Genomic DNA, 26589 nt, shown 5'->3' with positions numbered 1-26589 from the left:
CCCAGCCCGGCCCCGCCGCCGTCCCAGAGCGGCCCAGGGAGGCGCGCGGAGCCGCAGCCGCAGCCGGGCCGGGCCGGGGCCGGAGGGCCCGAGCGAGGCAGCGCGCCACTTCCGCGTCTCCCGCCGGGGCCCCGCGCCCGCCCCGCGCCCGCGCCCCGCACCGGAGCCCCGTGCCCGCCCCGGAGCCCCGCGCCCCGCACCGGAGCCCCGCGCCCGCACCGGAGCCCCGCGCCCGAGCCTCGCACCGGAGCCCCGCACCCGAGCCCGCAGCGCGGGGCGCGCTCTCTGCCGGCGATCGTCCCCCTTCCCCGCCTCTGCCTCGGGGCCGCGGGGTTCGGGGCTCCCCTCCCCTCCCCCACTTGTCCCTCGGGACCCCGGGCGCGGGCCGGGCGGGGGCTCCCGGGGGGGCGCAGTGTGACCGCCCGCCCGGCCCCCCAGGCCCCCGGCGCCGCGGCCCGGCGGCATGGCCCAGTACGAGGACCTGGGCCTGGAGGCCAGCCGCTTCATCGAGGACCTCAACATGTACGAGGCCTCCAAGGACGGCCTGTTCCGCGTGGACCGCGGCGGCGGCAACAAGCCCGAGTTCGAGGAGACCCGGCGGGTGTTCGCCACCAAGATGGCCCGGATCCACCTCCAGAAGCAGCAGCAGCTGCTGCAGGGGGACCCGCTGCCGGGGGGCGCGGGGGGCGGCTCCGCCAAGCCCCCCCTTGCCGCGCCTTCGGGGGCCCCCGGGCCCGGAGCCCCGGGCGCTCAGGCGGCCCCCGCGGGCCAGGCCCCGCGGGCCCGGGCGCACCCGGAGGGCCCGCAGAGAGCCGGCCAGGACGCGAGCTACGGGAATGGCCCGGGGCGCCCCTGCGGGGCTGCCGGTGGGCTCGGCCCTCCCCAGGGGGCCTGCGCCCCCCTGCCCCACGGAGATTACTACGACAACTATCCTGTGCAGAAGTGGGCGGAGGAACCCCCCCAGTTCCCTGGCATCAGACCAAGCCCGGGGAGCCCTTGGCCAGGTTCCACACCGCCAGCCGACCCCCACCCGTCCCGGTGCCAGCCCTGCCCGAACTCTACCAGGCCTTTGGAGAGCGGGTGCGGCCGCCGGGATGGCAGCGGAAGCGAGCGCCAGCCGCTGGGCAGGGACTCGGAGCAGAACCCGCCGGGCCCCCCGCGCGCGCCCTCCTTTTCCCACTCGCTGGACTCCAGAGCTCCTCCTCCGCCCCCCGAAGTAGCGCCCCCCTCGAGTCTGCCCCAGCAGAGGCCATCCTCCTTCGCGCCCCCCTCGAGTCTGCCCCAGCAGAGGCCATCCTCCTTCTCGCCCCCCTCGAGTCTGAGGTCAGCCTCCTTCGCAGCACCATCCACCCTGGCTGCTTCAGGTACTTCACTTCAGGGAGATTCAGCCAAAAAAAGTGCCGGGGCCGAGAGGGACGTTCCTGGTGCGGTGGCCAGGCCCTCTGGGGAGTCTCAGCTCTGGTATCATGGGAACCCCAAATCTTACATTTCCAGCTCAGTGCCTGCCCCCTTGCCAGCCAGCACTGACTATCAGCCTTCTGGCGCCGCTTATCCTAAGGCCATGGACCACCTGGTTCCACCTAGCCGCAGGGACTCGGGCGCAAACCCCAAGCTGAGTTTCCCCAACCTCCCTTCGGGGCCAATGTCTGATGCTTCTGGGCCTGCTTTTCCAGAAGGTCCTAATAGTTTGCCACCCGATAATAGTCAAGGGAGTGTCCAGCCAGAGAACTCCAACCCCACCAAATTAAAATTACCCTGCCAGACCCTCCTTCCACTCCCTGAGCAAGGGTTGTCTGCAGTCGAATTAAAATTAGAAGCACTCACCCAGCGGCTGGAGCAGGAGATGGACATTCACCCGAAGGCTGATTATTTCGGTGAGTTTGTTGCTTCCTCGAGATTTTCCTAATGAATTAACCAGTATAACTCACATCATGGGATAACAGGGCCACCCTTCCCAGGGGAGTGGATCCCCACATATGAATCCTTCCTTGCCCAGAGAGGTACACGGTTCACTGGGCTGTATGAGTGTGTCCACATGTTCACATAGATGCCCCTTTGTGCATGCTCCTTCCTGACACAAAAGCAGGAAGGCTTCTCATGGGCTCAATGAACCATGCAGGTGTGATTTGTAATTAGGATATCTGAGTCCTGAATAGGAATCTGAGCCAAGATCATTTTCATTTATTTTAGAAAGAACCTCGAGGTCTGCAGTGGGTTTTATTTCCAAGAAATCTAAGCAAACATTCTTGAACTTGGATGGGTTGGGCCAGCATACTCTGTGAACCTCAGTTTTCCCCACTTATAAAATGGGAGGGTTGAATTGAGGACTTCAGTGTCTCTTGAACTTGTAAGGTCCTTTCCAGCTCTGAATCTGTTTCAGTTCTGGGTGTATTATTCCATATAAATGACTTCTAATGGACAAAGAACCCCCTGCCAGCAGCAGGAGCAATAGGCATTGCACCTGCTGAATGAGTTGTAAGTTGCTCTTACAGATGGTTGGCTTTCTGCTGATCCTTGTCTGAGTTCTGTAGAAAAGCCAAAGGGGAGGCTCAGAGATCTGTTTGCCTGGTGGAAAAGTTGAAGCATTCCCATGGAAGAATCTTAGATTTTGAACTGAACAGTTCCTCGGTTCCCACAGTTAGTAAGGGTTGGAGACAAGATTCAACTCCAGGTGTCCTGACCCCAGATCAATCACTCTGCCTTGAATTCCCTAGTGGGTACTCAGCTTGCTCTCCTGTTTTCAAATCATACCCAAAGCTGCCAAGATTGTGTTGCTCGAAATTAAGATGTGTCAGTTGGCTTGTGAATTTTTTTCTTCTTTATGTTTTGGTTTTGACTCAGAGATGCATCTGGTTTCAGTTCTCTTTTGGATAGGAAGGTGACATTTTGGAGGGGGGACAATACTTCTTTCTCCAAATCTAACTGCTTCGAGGATTCTGAGAAACTTGCTTTTTTTTGGAATTGTAGAGATAGAGGACAGTTGTGTCTTCTTTCTCTCAAATAAGATAGGACAACTCATTGCCACTGAAAGAAGCCCAATTCTCTTTAAGGAAAGTAGGTATAGGAATGGGACTGGGCCATTGGGGGTGGCTCAGCAAGAACCTTCAGGGAACTAGACTTCATTCTTCAGGCTGCTCTTATTTATAGATGATGGTGATAATGATGATGAAGATATCATTGGCATCCTCATCATTGTCATCAAACAACAGCAGCATCATCAAGAGTGGAAGTGGAGAGGAGAGCAGGCTCCCTTGATAACTAATTGAATTACACCCTTCTGGCCATAAGCTAACGCTGCCATAACCGAACAGATATACTTCTACATGTGGGGGTGGGTGTTTTTTTTTTAAAGGCCACCTAGTCTACTCTGAAATCATGATTCTTTTCCTTCGCAAATACATCTTTTCTCTATTGACAACTATATATTTTATGTTCCTCCAGTAAGCAGTTAAATACCTCCTGGGAGCCATACACTGCTAGACCAGTGACCCAATGAGTAAAAAACAAAACAAAACTTTGAAACAATTCATAGAGGGCAGGAATGTAGAGTTTGCTTTCCATTGCATTATTTTAACCTTTATTTCCTTTTTTAGGTTTTTGTAAGGCAAATGGGGTTAAGTGGCTTGCCCAAGGCCACATAGCTAGGTAATCATTAAGTGTCTGAGGTCGGATTTGAACTCAGGTACTCCTGACTCCAGGGCCAGTGCTCTATCCACTGCGCCACCTAGCCACTCCTATTTCATTTTACATTTAAGACTCCATTGATGAACCGTAGTGGTATTTTGTATTTAGCAGTCTAAACTTGCATTCTGGGTCACCAGTAGAATTTTGCTCCTCCGAAATTCCTCTTACCCTCTGCCCTGTGGGAAATATCATTAAGTACTACTGGGTTTCTTGGGCAGGAGATAGGAATAATTCTTTCAAAAATTATGAGGTTATTATAAAAATGATCTTTGAGATCTGAGTTCAGATTCTGCTTCAGTCACTTTCTAAATGACCCAGGGCAAGTCATTTAACCCTTTTCTAAAATTGTAAATTTATTAAAAAAAACCCTTTTGCAAAATGAAGTTGATGGTGTCTAAAATCCTTTCCTGGGCAGTAAGGTGATGCAGTGGAAGCTTTACATTTTTCTGAGACAGCAAGGGGAGCAACAAAGAGAACTGAGACTAAATCCAGCCTCAGACACTTACTAGTTAGTCACTTAATTCTGTTTGCCTCAGTTTCCTCCTCTGCAAAATGAGCTGGAGAAGAAAATGACAAACCATTCTAGTATCTTTGCCAAGAAACCCCAAATGGGGTCATAAAAAGTCAGACATGACTTAAAAATGACTAAACAACAACAAAAAATTCTTTCTGGCTGTAAATCTGTAATCCTGTAAAAATATACTTTTAAAGACAATTAAGGGGACAGCTAGGTGGTGGGGGGGAGGCTAGGTGGCACAGTGAATAGAGAACCGGCCCTGGAGCCAAGAGTACCTAGGTTCAAATCTGGTCTCAGACACTTAATAATTACCTAGCTGTGTGGCCTTGGGCAAGCCACTTAACCCCATTGCCTTGCAAAAACCTAAAAAAAAAAGATAATTAAGTTGTTTTCTATAAAAAAAAGTGAGAGAATCTGATTATATGTGGTATTTGTGGGGAAAAAAATTTAGCAGTTGTTCTTTGCTCATTACAAAGTATATTCCAGAATGAAATATGATATAACCACAAGCATTGCCTAAGAGATGATAATTTTAATCAATCATAAATTTTCCTCCTGAAAAGAGGAAAAAAAAGATGAGTTCTATTATTGAGAATCTCAAGTCAGTGTTTCTTATGGTATATTATCAAATGGGAGGAAATGAGGTGGTAAGGTACAAATTACTATGCTGACTCAGAGAATTTGTTTCCTTTTCTCCACATCTCCATCCCAGTGCCATTTTGGTTTCTCCTTTTTTTAAGATGTCTTCATCTGCAGAGGAAGCAAATAGGATAGAGAGCAGGATGGATTTGAAGTTAAAGGATTAGATTTGAGTGCTGACTTTGAGCTATGAGACTTTGGGTAGGCCATGTAACACTCTTAGGCCTTGATTACCCATCTGTAAAAGAGACTTGGATGAAATACCCTTTTGCAGTTTGGAATCTCTGATTCTTTGGTGTTTCTGTTAATTTCTTTAATATCCTCATTTTATACATGAAGAAACTGAAGTCTTCATTGAGAAAATTAGGGAGATCACTGATTTCTGTTTCCCCTTATCCCCGCCCTCTGTCTCTTTTACTTCTCCCTATTCCCTTCCTACAATTCTCTTCTTTCCCCTTCACACTAATCCTTTCCTCTCTCAACTTGAAAGAAAAGAGCCCTTCTCTGGGCTGCCCAGCTACAATTTCCAACAATCACTGCTTCTCTCTGGGCCTCATCAAAACAGGGGAATTGACCTTGATAATGTCAGTGCTTGCCTCTTAAGACTGAACCTAGGTTATTCTGAGTCTTGGGCTCATAAACAGTTACACACCCCATTCCCCAAATCTTCAGGGCTCTTTTGACTTCTGGGGTCACTCATTCAACTCCCTCACTTCTAGCTCCTCCAAAGGGATCCAAGTTTATGTTCTCCATTTCAAGGAACATCTGTATAACTGCTGCCTGGAAATTTACTGAGCTTGACCCAAGAAGAACATTAGGATGGAAAGGACTGGAACTGGAGGGAGGAGGTTCTGTAGAGGAGAACTATTGTGTTAGTTACTTGAAAATGTCCAGAAATCCACCCTGCCTTAGATATAGTAGCTGCTGTAAAAAACAAAACAAAGCACTTAACATCTACTAAACACCCTTGAGGTGTCTATCACACCTTAAAGCATTATGGAATATGAGTTATTATAGAAAAACAGAAGTTTGAAGCTGGAACCAGGTCTTTTCTTAGATCCAAACTCTGCCCCCTTCCTAGTTTTCTTTCTAAGCTTTAGCCATACACCCTTCTATATCTAATATAGAAACCAGGTGATGCCTGGTTATAGCAACATGAACCACCACAAACGAACCCTTCTAATTTTATACCACAGCTGGAGAGCTATACCGGTGGTTATACAGTTAACATACCACTACAAATCACATATTCACCTAACTTTTTTTTTTTAGCTTTTTGCAAGGCAGTGGGGTTAAGTGGCTTGCCCAAGGCAACACAGCTAGGTCATTATTAAATGTCTGAGGCTGGATTTGAACCTAGGTGCTCCTGACTCCAGCGCTGGTGCTTTATCCATTTTGTCACCTAGTTGAACTTCACCTAACTTTTCATTCAGAATTATCCTTCTCCTTTTTTTGTTGATTGCTCTGAACTTGTGATTTCACCAGGGTGAGGAATTCCTGGTGTGGAAAATAATTCTTGGGCAACCTAGATTGGTTAACTTACATTAATTATAGTTGTAGAGAATTGCCTGGTTCAGTGACTTGTCCAGGGTCATGCAGCCAAGATGTTTCATGATGTCTTTTTTTTAGACAATCTGTGTTAAATGACTTGCCCAATGTCTCGCAGCTGATTAGTGTTAAGTAGATTTGAACTCCAAAGCTGGATTTGAACCCATGTCATCTAGACTCAGGGCTCCATCCACTGCACTGCTACCTGCCCCTTTAGCTAAGATGTTTCAGGGGTGGAACTTGAACCCATCTCCCTGACTTCAAAACTGGCATTGTTCATTGAACTACATTGTGCTATATTGCCTTTATGCTTAGAATATGGCACCTTATCTCAGCTGGGAATGAAAAGTCAAGATGATTTTATCCCTCTTTAACTAAAAAAAAAAAAGAAACAAAAGTGACATTGTTTTCATATCCATATAACCTAGCAAAGCCTCCAGAATCCAGCATAAAGAAACATCTAATAGAATCTCATTATCTACATACCATGGAATCATTAATTTCCAGTGGCACTTGATGAAATTAGGAAGAAACTAAAGTAGGAATAAGTGACCATATTAGGACATTTTTATAGCTTTAAAAATTGCAAAGCACTTTATATACATGATTCTTCTTGAGTGTTTCAACGGCCCCTGTGATGTAATGATAATAATAGCTAACATTTTTATAATGCTAAGCATTTTACTATTATTATCTCATTTGATTCTCAGTAACTGGGAGGTAGGTCTATATTATCCCCATTTTATAGATGGGGAGATAGAGGCAAAAAAGAAGTTAAATGGCATGTGATCTATGATCATATAGCTAGTAAATATTTGTGGCTGAATTTGAACCCTACTTTTTCTGATTTCAAGCCTAGCACTCTTTTGCCACTTAAGTATTATTCCCTTTTTGTAGATAGCGTCTCAGAGAGTATAAGTGACTTGGTCCTACATGTAGTAAGTAGCTGAGGTGGAATTTCTGACTCCAGGTCTTTCTGACATCAAGTTCATCTGTTTGAGAGGGCCTTTGGTGGGGTCTAGTGTCTTCCTAGTAGATCTTGGTTTTCATTGTCACAAGATGAGAACCACTGAGTCACATGGTGGCTTTTAAGTGTTGGTCAAGGGTTAGAGGTAGAAGATCTGACTAGAGGATCTTGGCTGTTGGCTGGTTAGAAGATCACTTCCTTCTTCTACCTCATTTCTCTCACTTTTACCTTGATGGGGTTGGATTGAGGGCTCTTGCATCATCTTTACTTGCTCATATATGGAGGTTAGCACTTCTTGGAGAAAATGACTTCCAACATTTTATAAAATAAAATTCATTTTTTGTTCATATTTGTTGAGCACCAATGTGTACATGATTTTGTGATCTTGCCTTTTCTTAACATATAATGTGGAATATTTCAAATTTAACCGATTTTTTCCCCCCTCACTTCCCCTTCAAATAAATGGAGATTCCCTAGGAAATTCTACCACACTAAAACACAACAATCAAAGCAAGTCAAATTACACTATAGTGTATTCTCCAGGGACTCTCCAAATTATTTTGTAGGAAGGATATTATTCTGTTGAGTTGTCCAGTATTCAAGTTTTGGAGATCTCTTTTGTTTATTATAATAATGATGATGATGATGGCAGGATATTGGTATAGCAATTTAAAATTTGCAAAGCACTTTACATGTTATTTATTTGATCCTTTAAAAACCCTGGGAATTGGGTACTACTGTTACAGTCATTTTACAGATAAGGAAACTCAGGTAAAGCAAGGTTAAGTGACTTACCCAGGGTCATACCCAGTGTCTGAGATTGGATTTGAACTCAGCTCTTCTTGTCTCCAAATTCAGGGCTCTATCTATGATACCACCTAGCTGCCTTGTTATGTAGAGATTGTTAAAATAGCCTTTGACCTCTTATCAAGAAACAAAGTCAGGGATCTCTACTACAGGCTTGTTTTCATTGGAGAGGACTGGGGGGGGGGATGGTGAGGAGTCATGTATACTGCCTCACCCCTTCAACTCCCTCTATTTTCCTTCTATCTAGAATCCTTGGACAAGAGAATTGCTGGTCCCATTGCTGGACAGTGAATGCAGAGATTCTCCTCCTCCAGCCTGCCTGGCTGAGTCCAGCTAGCACCTTCATTTTGCAGATGAAGAAAATGAGGCCCAGAAAAGTGAAGTGACATGTCCAGGGTCATGTAGGTAGCAAGTAACTGAGCCAGGACTTGAACGCAGTTTCATCTTTCTTTCTAGGATTTCGTACTATTTTCTTAGTTCTTGTTTTATCAGAGGTGGAATTTGAACCCAGATCCAAGCCTTCTTCTGCACCACCCTCTCTCCCTTAGTATCTGTCAACCTCACTAGGCTGATTATTCATCTTGGTTAGAGCAGTGATTAGAGAGGAGATTTAGAATCAAGACCTGAGTTCAAGTGTCCAGCCTTAGACATTTAACAGCTGTATGATCCTGGGCAAGTCATTTAACCTTGGTAGCCTCAGTTTCATCATCTGTAAAATGAGCTGGAGGGGAAATGGTAAATCACTCTAGTATCTTTGCCAAGAAAACTTCAAATGAGATCATGAAGATTCAGATACTAATGAAACAACTGAACAGCAACATCCTTCAGCACCCAGGACAGTGCTTCATAGACTCAGCATATATTTGTTGAATGATTGAATGTTTTTTTTTTTTTACATTGAATTGTGATTTCATTGCAGTGGAGAGTTTCCAGTTAGCAGAGACCCTCCATCATTGCAGAAAGTCTCCTGTTAGCAACTAGGTGTTTTAGAGAATTGCCCACTGAGAGGTGAAATAATCTACCCAAGTTGCAACCCTAGCTTTAGAAATATTTCAAGGTCACTCAGCAAAAAAGGAACAAGTTCTTTAAGCCTGCAAGTACCTTTTGAACTCCTACTATCTACCCGGCATCCTGGGAGTGGGGAGCATTGAGAGTAATGCAGGAGATTTGAAGACATGGTTCCTGCCCTCAATGAACTTCCATTCACATTGGAAAACTAAGATTAACATCATAAACACATCCTCTTACAGAATCATGCAAGATAGCATGTGATTAAGTGTTTCAGAATAAATATTAAGAAGAGCAGAAAGGGAGAAAGATCGGTGTGTTCTTAAAGACTTCAGTCTCCAGTCCAATTCTAGATCTATGATCCTTGGGGATTTCAGCTTACTGAATTTCACAGAGTCCAGGGTCCTCTGGGGGCTCTGGGAATGGGTCACCCCAGGCTAGCAGCTGGTTCCCCCAGCAACTGTGATCTGCTCCTGAGCCCAGAGAGGTCAGATCTGTTTCCCACAGAAGGCCTTAGGCATTTAGCAGTTCCAGTTTTCTTGGACTTGTTCTTAGTAACCCAGAACATAAATTCCAACTGTTATCAAGACACTCCTTATTAATGAGAGCTCACATCTGTATAATACAGAAAGGTTTACAAAGTGCTTTCCTCACTTCAACCCTCCCAAATAAAAAACTCCAATTTTATTTCCCTCATTTAGCAAAGAAACTGAGACTCAGAGAGAAGTATCTATAACTACTGAGTGATAAAGTCAATACTAAAACTCAAGTATATACCTAGATGTTAATTAAAAAACTTCAGCCCTAAATTATTTCAATCCTAAATTTCAGAATAAAAATGTCTGTTGGAAATAGTCATGTATATAGAGAGTCAGAAAGCCAGAGTTCAAATCCCAGGTCTTCCACTTGCTGCCTGTGTGATCTTGGACATGTCACTTCTCTTTGTCTCAGTTTATTCATCCATAAAATGAAGGGACTGGAATAGATCTGAGTCTGTGATATTTTATGTGGATGTTTGTCATTGGATAAAATTAGGAGGTTGGATTTTAAATAACTACAGCATGTGACTGGTAAATTCTTTTATATGGTAGGAATGTCTGTATAAGAATAGAGGATGATGATCTGGTGGAATTCCAAAATTATTTATCTGGACTTGTCTTACTGCCTGGACTGAAAGCAGGGCTCAAGTGCTAGATCCTGTGAGATGACTTCTTCCCTTAGTTAGCCTGAATCTTTTGGGAGAGGTTTACAGAGCCAGGAACTTACTTGCCTGGAATAGATGCATTTCATTAAAGTGGGATTAATGAAGGATTAAACCCCATTTCAAGAAGCTGAACAACGTGTGGCTGTCGGCTCATCTTAGAAGGATTTTCAACTATTCAGGACTTGCTGCTTCTCTTATTTAATGGGGATCCTTTCACATTCTGGGACACCTAGAAATAATACTGTGGGGCCAGGGGATACATTTTTAATGGTGTTTCCCCAAGGTTCAAATCATGGGAGGAAGGTAGAAAGGAAAAGGGAGTCAGAATTTTTCCAGGATACTATGTTGGACTAGTCAGGAGAAGGACTAAGGAGGTTTATTTCTCAGTGGCATTTGGATTCAACTGCTTTTTAAATAGTCTTTCCTAATATCAAGTTGTAATACATAGATAAATAAAAAGTTGGAAGAAGTTTTTTTAAAAGATTGATATTTTTGTTTTTATATCACTTTCATTTCTGAATATACCTCTCCCCTCCCTCAAGAGCTGGCCTTTGTAACAAAGAATAAAAAAGAAAGAAGGGAGAAACACAAAGTATCAACCCAACAGTATTGATGGACCAAATCCACAGACTCTCACCTGTACAAAGAAGGGGGAAAGGACAATTTTCTAAGAGGGGGCTTTTTATGCCATTCTTTAAGATGGAGGGTGGAAGAGGATAGATAGGAGGAGACAGACAGACAGACAGACAGACAGACAGACAGAGACACAGACACAGACACACACAAGATGTGGTTTCAAAAGACCTAATTTTAAATCCCAACATAGATGGTTTCATCCCATGAAGCAACCATTTATTCAGTGCTTACTGTATGCAAGGTACTACAGATAGAAAGACAAAAAAAAAACCCAGTCCTTTTTTTCAAAGGCTTTACCTTCTACTGAGGCAAACAGGTAGAACTATAGAGTACCAGACCTGAAGTGAGGAAGATCTGAGTTCAAATCCACTTACTGGGCAAGCCATTTTTTTGTTGCTATTGTTTTGGGTTTTATTAGTGAGGTGATAGGGCTGAATGACTTGCCCAAGGTCACACAAGTACTACCTATCATGTGTATTTTGATCTGATTCCACTCTGCCACCTAGCTGCCCTAGGGGCAAGTCATTTAATGATTTTGCTTGTTTTGGTTTCCTCAACTGTAAAATGAGAATAAAAACAACACCTCTGAGTGCTGTAAGGTTTAAATGAGGTAATTTGTCCAGTGTGACCCACAGTAGGTCATTAATAAATTCTTGTTTCTTTTCTTCTTACTGGATGAACACAGCATATAGTTGGATCACTATCTCTCCCTTCACCTCTCTCAGTCTGGGTCTCCTCTTTGGTTAAATAGGGATAATGTTACCATTTACCTCACACAACTGTTTTAAGGAGAATGTTTTATAAAGCATTAAGTGTGGAGTTGTTTCTAATTATTTATTAAGAGAAAAGCATGGTCCAGTGAATAGAGAACTCTCCTCAAAAGTAGGAAGACAAGGTTAAGTTCTGACTCTTTCACAAACTGACTGTGTGACCCTGGGTAAATCACTTAACTTGCCAGTGCTCTTGGCAACTTTCTTAACAATATATTACAAAGAAGGTATCGACTTGAATTAGTGGAGGGCATTTCCTCAACTGGAATTTCCAATGAAATCACCAGGATTGGCCCCATGTCACCCAACTGTTGTTTAAGGTGATATGAATTCAGGTCTTTCTGATTCTAAGTCACCATACCAAGTTGCATCCACATGTTGGTCCGCATCAAGTCCACAACTTTTAGGAAGATAACCACACATGAGTTCATTTGAGGGGTGATTGTTATGACTTTATTTGTATGATAATCAAATAACAGTTACTTAACACTTGAAAAACTATAAAGTACTCACATATATGATCTCATTTGAACCTTGTGAGGAGGTAGGTACTATAGAAAGTATCCCTATTCTAGAGGTAGGGAAACTGAGGCTCAGAAAAGTCTTGTCCCTGGCCGCACAACTAGTTTCGGATTTGAGATTTAAATCCAGGTCTTTTTAAAACCAAGTCCAGTTCTCATTCCACTGTTCCATACTGTTTGCATATTTTATATGAATGTGTATTACAACTAAAATAGGTTAAAATCATGAAACCAGTCAGCCTAGGTGCATTTTTTTAAGCCTACTAAAACAAACTCCTAAGAACAAAGCTTAAGCAATAGATGTTTATGTCCATGTATTCACCCTCCCCTGCAGGGGAGAACAGGAGTCACATGAGAGACATGAATGAGATAAGTCCTTGCCACTTGCCCAGAGCTTTTCTGAGAAAGGAGTGCTTTGAAGTCCTCAGTTCAGTTATTTTAAGTTTCAGGAATGATTGGTTTGGCTTTTGGTTTGGCCAAAGTCCTATATTCCAGGTTTGGCGCTCTGTTCCCTGGGAGAATGATGGTAGGATTAGGCTGGCCCTCTAGGAGATTGGCTAGAAACTGAGCTGTGGTTTCTATCACCTTTCTTCTTAAAAAGAGTTCTGTGGATCCTCATGTAGACATCCTTTTAGTACCGTAGATGGAGCACTATTTGTTCTTCAGAATTACAGGATCTTGGGCTTGGAGCCAGAAGGAACATTGGCAGTCATCTGGTCCAATCCCCCTTCCATTTTAAAGAGGGGGAAACTAGGCCCACAGAAAGGAAGTGATTTTATCCAATGTCACATTCAGCAGAGTTGGGATTCTACCGAGGCCTTTGGATTCCAGATACAATACTCTCATTCCACTTCTTCACACTACCCTATCATATTGGGGCATATACTTTGCCTTGATGACTCTACTCCCTTCCACTGTAAAAATGGGAATAAAGTACCCTTGTATCAGGAATATTCTCTCATTCTCTGTCTCCTCCTGCCTGGATCCCCTTGTGACTACACTTTTAGAGGGTAGCTGAGTGTAAAGGGCTCATTTTTGGTGACCATCCAACAGATAATTTTCCTTCCTGGCCAATGCAGTGACCATTGGGGCTGTACCTCTGCCTCTGATGAGCTCATTCTCACAAACTCTAGAAGTTGTAGTAGTGAGAAACTAACACACAGATAATGAGAACAATTTAATAGATGCAAAATAGGAAAGACCTGTTTTCTCTGGAGACCAGCACTGATGCTGTCTCAATCACAAAGAGCTTTGGGTGTGGCTGGATGGAGGGATGAACCAGAGCAGGTTTGTGGACCTGGCTGGGTCACACTCAGGGGTCTCATAGACATATTATTTCTCTGTGTTATTTGTATTCATGCTCTGACCTGCCTCCCTTTAGGGATACATGTTAAGGGAGTTGTGGTATGTGCCTCATATTCTATCTTGCTTAAGACCTGGTTTGTGATTCCATTTCAGTTGTGTCTTCTTCTTCATGACCCCTTTTGGCAATCTGGTGAATCCTATCCTTTTTGGGTAATGTTTTCAATATGTAAAATAAATAAATGGAATTACAAAGGAAACAAATGAATTGAAGCAAAGTGATCAGAGTTTTTGTGGCATTTTTTTGAGGCAATTAGGGTTAGTAACTTGCTCAGGATCATACAGCCGGTGTCTGGGATAGGGATTGAACTCAGGTCCTACTGAGTCCAGAGCCAGTACTCTTATCTACTGCACCTCCTAGCTGTCCCAAAATATTTGTAAAAACAAACCACAGCTCCCAGGTTAAGATCTCTAGATGTTAGGTCTGAAAATGTATGCTTTAGGAAAGAAGAAAAGAAGGAGAGAGAGAGAAGGAAAGAAAGAAGAAAAGAGAGAAAGGGAGAAGGAAATAAAGAGGAAAAGAGGGAAAGACAGTTTATTCCTTCCTCCCCCCCCCAAAAAAAAAGAGCTTTAAGGAAGATTTGAATGTGAAGAGAAAGTGGAGTGTATTGGAAATAAATTGACAAACATTTATCAAGAGCCTTCTTTGTGCCAGATGTGAGGATACAAATACAAAGAATGAAACAATCCCTACTTGAAAAGGGTTTATATTTTGAAGAGAACAAGATTTGGAATCAGGAGACAGTGAATTTGAATTTCCCTGTGACCCTCACTAACTGTGTGGTTCAGATCCAGACACTATTTTTCATCTATAATATAAGGTCATTCATGATGAGATCACATAAATATATATTTTGCAAATCTTGAAGCTCTATATTAATGTTAGCTAACTGCTGTGTTATCCTTGTTACTGTTGGTATATGGAGGCATCAAGGAGTGCTTATTAGGTAGACTTGTCTTTGGCCAAACAGAACTTAGACATTATAGGAAGTTATTTTGTATATCATTGAGAAGATGCATGGGAAGAAGTTTTCTCCCTTGACTGAAATGATGGAGACTTTATTATAAAATTGTGGTGCCATATTTAGTTCAGTTGTCTTCTTTCTAGAGTCCCAATATGGGCTCAAAATTATGCTTTAAAAGCATATTTATTTTCCCAACTAGTGGTTCCTTAGCTATTGGAAACTGGTATGTAGTGATAAAAATAAAAAGACATCAGAATTGCCAGGTCCTTTTCTTTCTTTCTTTTAAAGAATCCTTTAATGTACTATATTTCTAAATGTAATTGTTGGCTTTTGTTTTTTTGCGACTATAGATGTTTCTCATTATTGCAATATCTGGAGTACCCCATGGAGTCCTTCTTGGTAACGACAATAACTAAAATGGCAACAGGTTAGCAAAATCAGCTTAGCTTGTTGGATAGTGTAAACATCTCTGTCCCCTAAATCAGCCAGGAAGAACAATGTGTTTTAGAATCTCTCTTCTAGTTTTTCCTTGCATTTGATCCAAGGTCAGGTGTTTTAGCATTGTTTTCATTTATTTTTGTAGTCATTGTGTAGATTGTTTGACTGGTTCTGATTTCTTCTCTCTCCTTCTGTTCATTAATGTTTTCATGTATTTCCTCGAACCCACATATTTGTTGTTAATCCTGTAAATTTCTCAAAACTATTATTTTTTGGGGTTTTTTTTTAGGTTTTTGCAAGGCAAATAGAGTTAAGTGACTTGCCCAAGGCCACAAAAACTTATTATTTTTTTAAGAATATAGTTTATAGGGCTGGCTAGGTGGCACAGTGGATAGAGTAATAATTACCTAGCTGTGTGGCCTTGGGCAAACCACTTAACCCCATTGCCTTGAAAAAAAATCTAAAAAGAATATAGTTTGTATAAAACTCAGTAGATTGCTTCAAATAGTTATAGTAACTATAATGATGATAACCTACATTGACTCTGAGTTCCCTTCCCATGGATGCATGGATTCAGTTATCATCTCCATGTAAATGATTCTTAGATCTACACATCTGTCCCTAAAGTTTCTCCAGACTTCCAACCTTATATCTCCAACATCCTTTTGGACATCTCAAATTTGATGTGCTGTTGGCATCTAATCAGCATGTCCAAAAGTGAACTCATTATCTTTTCCCCAAAATGCTTCCCTCTTCCTAACATTCCTTTTATTGTTGAGAATACCACCATCCTCCCAGTCCCAGTTCCGTAACTCCTCATTCTCTTATCTCCCTACCTTATGCTCTCTGCAGTCAGTTGCTGTCAATCCTAACTTTAAAAACATCTTTCAAGGGGCAGCTAGATGGTGTGGCCTTAGGCAAGCTACTTAACCCCATTTGCCTTGCAAAAACCTAAAAAAAAAAGTCAATGAAATTTATGGAATGAGGGTGTGTGACATGATCAGACTTTAGTTAATAAATTAATAAAATTTAATAAGGTTTAATTTGACAGTTTAGTGTAGGATGGACTGGAGTGGGGAGAGACTTCAGGCAGGGAGACTAATAAGCAGGCTATTGCAAGAGTGAGGAGGGTAGGGGTAGGATCAAAGGAAAGAAGAGATGTGTTTGAAAGATGTTTTGTTTTATTTTTTTTGCAAGGCAAATGGGGTTAAGTGGATTACCCAAGGCCACACAGCTAGGTAATTATTAAGTGTCTGAGGCGGGATTTGAACGCAGGTGCTCCTGACCCCAGGGCTGGTACTTTATCCACTGCACCACCAAGCCACCCCTCTTCATTGACTTCTAATCACCACTAGGATCAAATATAAAAATCCTCTTCAAAGTCCTTCATAATCAGGTTCCCCCACCTCATCTTTCCAGCTTCTTTATATTTTTCTCACCCCCAGGTATTCTTTGATCTACCAGTGAATTGACCATCTTTCTTTTCCTCTCACAAGACCCTATAACTCAGTACTCTCTCCATCCCCCCCATGCTTAGAACTCTTTCCTTCCTCAACTCTACTTTCTGACATTCTTCAAGTCTTAGCTAAAATCTCACCTACTCCAAGAAACCTTTTCCCATCCCTCTTAACCCCTCTTCATTTCTGCCTCTTAGAATCCCTGTTCTTTTGTGGATGAGGCATAAGCATCACCTGTGAGATGCCTCCGCCAATGTCTCTCCCCATCACCTTGTATTCTATGTACACTCATATTGCATGTGTCATTGACACTGATAGACTAGAAGCTCCATGAGAGCAGGGATTGTTTGTTCTCTTATCCCCAGCACCTTCTACATAGTAGATGTTTAATAAATGGTGGTGGATTGATTGATTGCTACCTCTAAGGCCCTGCTCTGTATTTCCTGGGCCACACTCCTCTCTTCAAAGCAAATGGAGGTTCATACCATTCAATCAGCCAGCTGTCTGAACTGTGTTCATCTGATGCCAATGCAGCTCCCATAAGCCCAGAAGAAATGAACAGAGGTTAATGTGAAGAAAGAAAAGAAGGGGAGTTTGTGTGGGACAAGCAGAACTGATGTGGTACTAGCAGCTTTCAGCTGGGACAGTTCTTGGAAGCCACCCCCCCATGGGGGGGGATGAGGCGGAGCCCTGGCATGTGGCTTCTGGGGCTGTTTTTCAGAACCAGCTGTTCTCCAAAGGTCCCATTGTCTGCAAGCTCAGCAGTGACTTAGTCTGGGGCTTTCCACATGATGAGAAGGGGAAGGCATAGAGGCCCCTTTGTTGGTCAGTGGCAAGCTATTTTAGAGGCAGTTAATGTGCTGGAGTCAACAGTCTGGGTCTGTTTCCCTCCATCCATGGATCCCATCTTGCCAAGCTTCTTCAGGATATCATTCAACTCACTGCAGTGTCAGCTTGCTGGGAGGGGTTTGATTTTAAATGTTTTTTGTGAATGCGATGATTCTCTAAACCATTTTTTTTTTTGCTCACACAGAAGAGAGGAAGAGGAAAGAATGTATGTAGGAAGGCATTGTGGTAGAAAAGAAAGAGCTGTTTTTGGAGTTGAAGGACCTGTGGTTTAAATTCTGGCTTTGCTATATACTCCCTGTGTGATCTTGGCCAAATTGCTTCATGTCTCTAGTCTTGGTTTCCTCACCTGTAAAATGAGGAGTTTGACTAGATGACCTCCCAGGAGCCTTCCAACTTCAAAGTTATATGATCCTATGAAAGTCACAGTCCCTGTCAGAGAACAGTGCATGAAAGTGGGTGACTTAATTGAGGTCAGAAGAGAAGGAAAGAAAGATTCATCTGTTTAGAAATGTAAAAGTCCACTTTTTTCTGTTGCTTCTCCCTATATACTTAGTTGACTCTCAGTGGATGCATATTTGAGGAATTAGCTAAAATTAGTTTTTTCCCAGTAGTGGAAAAAATTCAGTACTTTATTTCCCCATCCCAACAGAATGAACATTTGGGAGATTGTCTCAATGGTCCTGGGGATAGAACAAGTGAATTAACAAATGTCTTGCCCACCTTTTCCTACTTTTGTGGGGAGGCAGCCAAGTGACTTGGAGAAGATACTGGATTTGGCATCTGGGATCCCAAAGGACTCCTTCACCTCACTTTTCCAGATTAGGGCTTCCTCACTGGTAAAATGGAAGTACTTCCTTTAAGACTCAACTCATATCCCACTTTCTACAAAAGATTTTTCTGTTCCTTCCCCCCCTCCCAGTTCTTTCCTTCTGAGATTGTCTCTCATTTATATTCATACATAGTTGCTGGCATGTTGTCTCATCCATTAGAATGTGAGCTTCTTGTGGGCAGGAGCACAGTCTCTCTTTGTATTCCAGTGCTTACTATTATGTCTCACACATGGTAGGTGTTTAATTTTTGTTGCTGATTTTATAATAGCTAACATTTATAAAGGGCTTTGAGGTTTACTCTGCATTAGACATATATTATCTCCATTAGACGCTTGCTTGTCAGATAGAATTTACAGGGTTTCTTCCCCCAATGTGAGAGGTAATTTGACATTGTTTTGTTGTTGTTCAGGTATTCCAGTCATGCCCAACTTTTTTTTTTTAGCAAAGATACTGGAGTGTGTTGCCATTTCCTTCTTCAGCTCATTGTATAGATGAAGAAACTGAGATAAGCAGGGTTAAGTGATATGCCCAGGGTCATACAGTTAGTACATGCCTGAAGTCAGATTTGAACTCATGAAGATGAGTCTTCCCAGTTCTAAATACAATACTCTATTCAATATACACCCAGCTGCCTACTATGAGGCAATGTAGCTCTCAAAATCAGGAAGATCTGGATTTAAGTTCTGGGGCTCTAGAATCCTGGGCAAGTCATTTGCTCAGCCCCCTAAGCACTTTTCTAAAACTCTTAAGTTGCAGAATAGTTGCCCTTTTGCTTGATGAAGTTTTTTCATTAGAAATCTCTTATGCTAAGAAAATCCAGATGTACCCTCCCCCATCCCCCCAAATAAGTTAAGAGAACTTTGAAGTTTAAGAAAGTGAAGGGACTGGTTTATGCATTCTCATGTTAGTAAGATGTTCTCTCACTTTCAAACCCATGGTCCCATGGCACATATTTATTTAATTTTCCACTCACCCAATTGATATCATATTAGCCTGGAAGACTTGAAGACCTGGATTCAGGTTCTGCCTCTGAGAAGTACTACTGTAACCAATTCACTTAACTTCTCAAGTTCCCCAGGTGACTCTGGAATCTCTTAAGTTTTAATAAGTCACTGAAGAAGAGGCATCAGTAGAGAGAATTTGTTCCTTTATTGGGAGTTTTCCAAATAGATCACCAAATTATATCCTCTCTTTGAGGTTCCCCAGGTAGATCTTTAAACATCTCCCATTTTTATATTTGGAAATGAACAGTTTTGCTTTTCTTTACCAGGAATAGAAGAGCAATGTATCCCTCAGAAATTTACAGAAAGCTAATGCTGAAATTTCTTTGCTTTAATTGCCTTATCTATTTTCTAGCCCATTCTAACATTCAGCTCAAAGCCTGCTCCTGAATTGTAGTTTTTGTCTTGTTTCATGGAGAAATGTCTGCTCTTCTTTTTTTTTAACTGACTATAACATGCATTACGCCAGTTGAACTTGGAATAGAAGGCTGGGCCCCTGGCTCCTAGGGCATCTGTCCTTCCACACATGTTAGAGAATGGTGCATTTAATTAAGTGAGTGACTTAATCTGGTGCCAGAAGAGAAGGGAAGAAAGATTCATCTGTTTAGAAATGTGAGTGTCCAGTTTCTTCTGTTGCTTCTCATATGCACCTAATTGGCTCTCAGTGAATACATATTTGAGGAACTAACTAAAATAGCTTTTTTTTCCAGACATGGGGAAAATTCAGGAATTTATTTCCCTTTCACCCCAACAGAATGGATTTGTTTTCTCTCATTTCTCCAATCCATTCTAATAAACATTTACACTAAGTACTGGGGATATAATTAATCAGGGAAAAAAAAAGATAGTCTTTATCCTCAGGGAGTTTACATTCAAATGGAAGGGGGCGGTTAATACACAGAATACACAATATACAATACAAAAAATAGACAGGAAAGTAGGGACCTGGAGACTGTTAGGGAGTACCCAACATCTTGGCATCTTCCATGGAGATGAAAACTGAGCAAAGTAGCCGATGCAGAGGGGAGGAACTGAGAGTGAGTTCTGCCTTATAAAGGAAGGCCTTGGGAGGAATCTGTGCTCCTGTTCTCCAGTCAGAAGGGAGAGGAGGCTGCTGATAGTTTGCCTTTTATCCTCTCCAGAGTCATTTAGTCTTTCATAGATATCTTTGACACCAGTTTCAGGGATAGGTTGATTTGCTGGGAAATGTTTCTCCAGGATTTCTCCTTGCCTTTTCTCTCTTTTCTCTTTTTTCTTCTCTTCTCCTTTCTTTCATTTTCTCTTCTCTTCTCTCCTCTCCTTCCTTTCATTTTTATCTTCTCTTCTCCTTTCCTCTCCTCTTATAGTACTCTCCTTTATTCTTTTCATTCATTCCATTGCTTTAAGTATCACTCTACAGAAGACAGCCCTCAAATTGTTCTCTTCAGCCCAGATTATGTATCTTCAATTGTCTTCATCCAAGATGCCCCTTCTTTCTTCTTCAAGGGTCTCAAACCAATATATCTATAGGGGAGCTTCTTTCTCTCCTTCAGACTTCACTGTTTTTCTATCTGTGGTACCACCACTCAGCATGTCTCCAGAGTTTGAAGGCTTGGGGAAACCTCTATAGTTTATCTCCTATCTTTAATCTGCTACCATGTGCTATTGATATTGTCTCCACGTGTCTCTGGCATCCATCCTCTGTTCTCTCTTTTAAAAATTTTTTAATAGTTTATTTATTTTCCAATTACATACAATAGTAATATGTATCCATCATTTTTTCAAGGCTCTAAATTCTTCAATACCCCCCCACAGAAGACTGTCTAATGGTCGCTACATTGTTTCCATGCCATACATTGATGTAAATTGAATGTGTTATAAGAGTAAACATAAGAGTAAATATAACCCCCCCCCAAGAATAGAGAGAAAAAAATTGTACTTCAGTCTGTGTTCAGATTCCAGTGGCTCTCTCTCTGGGGTGAGTTGCTTTCTTTATCATAATTCCACCAGAGAAGTTGCTTCAATATTTTTTCCCACAGTTGCTATTACTAGCTGTAACTCTATTCCTCCCCACTCTCATTTATTCTATTCTCTCTCCTTTCATCCTGACCCTGTCCAAAAGTGTGTTGAACCTGAGTACCCTCTCCCTCAATCTTTCCTCTCTTCTATCACCTATTCCCCCATTCCCCCTTATCCCATGCCTTTTTTCTCATTTTTCTTTAGGGTAAGATAGATTTCCTCACCCTATTAAGTGTGTATGTTATTTCCTCTCTGAGCCATTTCTGATGAGAATGAAGGCTCACTCATTCCCCCTTGCCTACCCACTTTCCACTCCATTGAAAAAGCTTTTTCTTGACTCTTATGTGAAATTTCTTAGCTTCTTTTTCATCTCCTTTTCCTTCCTCCCAGTATTTTCCTTTATCACCCATTGACTCCATCTTTTTTACTCTATTATGCCATTATATTCTGCTCCTTCCTGTGTCCTGTCTACATATGCTCCTTCTAACATATCTTATAAATGAGAAAGTTCATATGAGTTATCAATATCTTCTTCCCCTGCAGGAATACAAGCAGTTCAATAACATTAAATTCCTCATAGTTAGTCCTTCTCTTCCACCCCCTCTATAGTTCACCAGAGTCCTGTACTTGGAGATCAAACTTTCTGTTCAGCTCTGGTTGTTTCAATAGGAAAGTTTGAAAGTCCATCTTTTCCCCTGAAAGAGGATATTCAGTTTTTCTGGGTAGTTGATTCTCAATTGTAAATCAAGATCTTTTGCCTTCTGGAATATCATATTCCAATCCCTATGAGCCCTTAATGTAGATGCTGCCAGATCCTGTGTAATCCTGACTATGGAGCCTCGGTAGTTGAATTGTTTGTTTTTGGCAGTGTTTAGAATTTTTTTCTTTGATTTGGGAGTTTTGGAATTTGGCTATAATATTCCTGGAAGTTTTTCTTTTAGGATCTCTTTCAAGAGGTGACTGGTGAATTCTCGATTTCTATCTTACCCTCTGCTTCTAGGATCTCAGGGCAATTTTGCTTTATTATTTCTTGAAAAATGAAGTCTAGGTTCTTCTCCTGGTTGTGGCTTTCAGATAGCCCAATAATTTTTAAATTATTTCTTCTGGATCTGTTTTCAAGGTCGGTTGTTTTTCACATTTTCTTCTAATTTTTGACTTTTTTGGAAGAGTTTTATTTCTTCCTGATTTCTTGCAAAGTCATCAGCTTCCTTTAGTTCCATTCTGCATTTGAAGGAGTTATTTTCTTCAGAGAGCTTTTTTATCTCCTTTTCCAGCTGGTCAATTCTGCTTTTTAAGGCATTCTTCTCCTCATTTGCCTTTTGTATTGCTTTTTCCATTAGGCCTAAACTGGTTTTTAACATATTATTTCCTTCAATATTTTTTTGTATATCTTTCACCAAGCTTTTGATTTGGTTTTCATGATTTTTCTGCATCACTCTCATTTCTCCTTCCAATTTTTCCTCCACCTCCCTTAATTTTTTTTCAAAGTCCTTTTTTGAGCTCATCCACAGTCTAAGCCCATTTTCTATTTCTCTTGGAGGTTTTGGATATAGAAGTTTTGATTTTGTTGTCATCTGAGTTTGTGTTTTGATCTTCCATGGGACTGAAGTAATTCTCTAGGGTCAGATTCTTCTTTTTCTGTTGTTTACTCATTTCCTCAGCCCAAGACAGCACTTCTAAGGCTTTGGATTTTTTTTGGTGGGGGGGATAACCCACTGGAACCTTTATTCCTCCAAGGTCTTATGCTCTCTTGCCTGTGCTTTGATATGTAGATGGCCTCCCATACTTCCCTCTGCCCTGGGGCTATATTGAGGGATCCTGCTGTCTTAGTATGGAAGCCCAAACTGCAATATCTGAGTGTAGGCAAACAGCAGAGTCCTACCCCAGGGAGAGCAAAGAAATCTCTGCAGACTTCCCTTACCATCTCTAGGGGATGCAGGCTGCTTTGTCCTGATTCTCACTGCAGATTCTGTGGCTGGTACTCCTCACTCTACACACATTGTAGTGGAGTAGAGCTCCCCCCCCCTGCCCTTCAAGCTGTTGTGGGTGATCTCTGGGCTGGGCTGCACTGTGGCTTTTTTCCAACCCCTGGTCCCAGTGAAACACACCTTTCCCATGGAACTTGTTTTTTTTTTTAGGTTTTTGCAAGGCAAACGGGATTAAGTAGCTTGCCCAAGGCTGCAACGCAGCTAGGTAATTATTAAGTGTCTGAGACCGGATTTGAACCCAGATACTTCTGACTTCAAGGCTGGTGCTTTATCCACTACTCCACCTAGCTGCCCCTTCCCGTGGAACTTCTAAGTTATCTTGGACTGAGAAAATATATCACTCAGTCTTTCAGTGAGTTCTGCTCCTCAAAATTTTGGCTAGTGTCACCATTTGTTTGGGTTTTTTTTTTTTTTTTTTGGAGTTTGGGGGGAAGAAATTCCCAGGAAATGCTGCCTTCACGCCGCCATCTTGGCTCTGCCCCCCCACCCTTCTCTCTTCTTAGTGCTACCACACTAGTTTAGGCCCTCAGTATCAACCATGTTTCCTTAACCTCCTTCTGCCTCTTTTTTCTCCTACCTCTATTTTGTCCAGTCATAACAATTTCCTTTATGCATAAGAATCATAGTATTTCTTTAATGTTATGGTTTAATCCTGTAAAATAGAGAACATATGTATTATTAACCCCATTTTGAGATTTGAAGAGGTCCAAAGACCCTGGACAATGTTAGAGCCAGAATTTGAACTTGTCTTCCTGGCTCAGAGTCCAGCTATATCCATGTAATTCCTTGCATCAAAAATTTTTATTACCTATTGCCCAGGAATTAAATGTTAAATGCCTATGTATAAGTCTTTAAAACCTCCACAATCTGTTAAATTCAATTTATATTATTTCCATGCAATCTATGTTCAAACTGAATTATTTTGTTTCCTAAGCAAGTTCTATTTTTTATTTATTTGAAATTAAAAATATTTAACAGTAAAAATTAATTTTTCTCCCTTTTCTACCTAACCCTTCCACTGAAGAAGAAAAGAAAAAAATAAAACCTTTATAACAAATATGCATTGTCAAAGAAGACAATTTTCCATTTTGACCATGTATAAGCAATGGATGTCTCATGCTGCACCGTATCACCTCTTGATGAGGAAGTGGAAATGAGTAGCATTCTTTTAGCATCTGACCACTGGATTCATGGTTGATTGTGATGCTGATCAGAGTTCTTAAGTCTCTCAAATTTTAAACTGTGGTTTCCCCCCTCTGTGCTTTTATTTATACCTGAAATGACTCTGAGTAGTCACCCTTTACTTGATTTTTTAATTAATATATTTTGTTTTAACTCAGTGAAACTGCACAGCACATTCTCAGACACCTCATAAAATGTATTTTCATGAAACAAAGAGAAAATTTGGTTTCTAAAATAGGGAATAATGGATGAAATGCTTGACCTGAAGTCAGGAAGAACTGAATTCAGATATTGACTCTTACCCTTACTAGCTATGTGACCATAAGCAAAACATTTTACCTGTGTGAACCTTAGTTTATTTTTAAAATGGAGATCTGTGATTAAGTGAAACCACTTAACCAGATGAAAAGATAGTCATCATGAATGTAGTTTACTAGGGAAAAAGTATATTTTATCTTTATTAATTTGGGACTAACATTGTTAGTGTTTAAATAAAAATAAAACCTTGTGAACATTGCCCTTTAATGTTATCTTTGTTTACATATTATGTTCATTCTGTATATAATTCTTATGAAATTGCTTTCTTCTATGGGCATTTGTTCATACAAATCTACCATCTTTCACAGAATTTTTTATAGTTATCATTCCTTATGACAATAATTTTCCATTTTATTTCTGTAACAAAGTTGTTCAGCCATTCCTAGTTGCTGGGCATAAATTTTATTTGTCTTTTTGTAACAAATATTGCTCCTATGCATATTTTTATACATTTAGGCCTTTTCAAACTTCCATTAAACTGTTGGATTTGTAAACCCAGTAAGGAGATCACTGGGTCAAAGATTATAAACAGTTTAATAATTTTTCTTACATAATTCAAGACTCTTTTCTTTAACCACTGGCCTAATTCACAACTTCATCTATATTGAACTAAAGATCTTTTCTCACCATAGCACCACCTACATTGACTCTCTCCATCTTTTGCCACCTTTGTCATTTTGCCTCTGTCCTTTAAAGCCCAACTTGAATTCTTGCCTTTCCATGGAACCTTTTCTGATTATGCCTGCCACTTAAAAACCTTTGTCCTTTGGAACTCACATAATGCTTTGTTGTGTTATCCCTTTAATGATCTTTCTCTCCACCCACCATTTTAATTTATGCCCTTTTATTATCATAGTCATTTCCCAATCTACTCACCCACTGTCTTTGAGTTCTTCCTTGTAACAAAGAGAAACAAAGAATGACAAAGCAATGTATGCAATATTCTACCCTCTAAGTCTCCTACTTCTTAATCATAACCTGTAAGCTTTGAAGCTTTTTAAATGCTGGAGTATTTTATATCTGATCCAGAGGTGATAGGGAACCATGGAAGTTTATGTGGGATGGAGGAAGGATGGACAGGATCAGATCTATGCTTTAGGAAAATCATCATGGAAACTGAAGGAAAGGTTAGAATTGGAAGAGATTTGAGGCAGAAAGACCAAGTAGAAGGCCATTGTAACTGTCCAAGTAAGAAGTGTTGAGGGCCTGAACAAGAGAGGTAGCCATGCAGGTGGAGGGACAGGACAAATGTGAGAGATGTTGTGGAGGTAGAAATGATTAGATTTGGGAACTGATTTGAACATATGGGTAAATGAGAGTGAGGACTCAAGGGTAGCATTGAGATTGCAAACCCGATTGACTGGGATGCTGTCCTAGATAAAGGGTAGGAAGGAAAGAAGAAAGGGGTCAGAGAGGAAGGGAGGGGAAAAAATAAGAAAGTAAGAACTTACTAATTGTTTACTGTATTTCAGGTAATCTGCTAAGCATTTTATGAATATTTCATTTGGTCTCCACAAAACCTGTATGATGTAGGTGCTATAATCCCCATTTTATAGATGTGAAACCGAAGTAGACAGAGGTGAAATGACTTGCCCAGGGTCATATAGCTAGTAAGTATTTGAGGCTGAATTTGATCGCAGGTCTTTCTGACTCTAGCCACAGTACTTGATCCATTGTGTCACCTAGTTTCCCACCTCAGAGTTGTTTTGTGTCAATCATTTAACATTTATCAAGCATCTACTATGCAGCAAACAATGTGTAAAGTGCTAGACACATGAAGAAAGGCAAAAATCAATCCCTGTTCTCAAGGATCTCATGGATTAATGTGATTATGAGGCCACTGGGCAGTAATAAGGAAGTATAGAAGAGCAAAATATTTTAGGTGACTGATAATAGGTTC

The 26589-nt window shown here is 41.5% G+C and overlaps 1 protein-coding gene across 1 annotated transcript in view; it reads left to right on the top strand.

Annotated features, from left to right (window-relative positions):
- Positions 1 to 463: 463 nt before the first annotated feature.
- Positions 464 to 26589, top strand: part of LIMD1 (LIM domain containing 1) — a 91002-nt gene continuing 64876 nt past the window's right edge. Inside the window, exon 1 of the mRNA XM_074195863.1 lies at positions 464 to 1874. Within this exon, the coding sequence (XP_074051964.1) occupies positions 464 to 1874 (1411 nt within the window). The remainder of the gene's footprint in view (positions 1875 to 26589) is intronic.

The sequence above is a fragment of the Macrotis lagotis genome, chromosome 7 (genome assembly GCF_037893015.1).
Source record: "Macrotis lagotis isolate mMagLag1 chromosome 7, bilby.v1.9.chrom.fasta, whole genome shotgun sequence".
NCBI classification, from domain to species: domain Eukaryota; kingdom Metazoa; phylum Chordata; class Mammalia; order Peramelemorphia; family Peramelidae; genus Macrotis; species Macrotis lagotis.
This window is presented reverse-complemented; position numbering and strand designations above follow the sequence as displayed.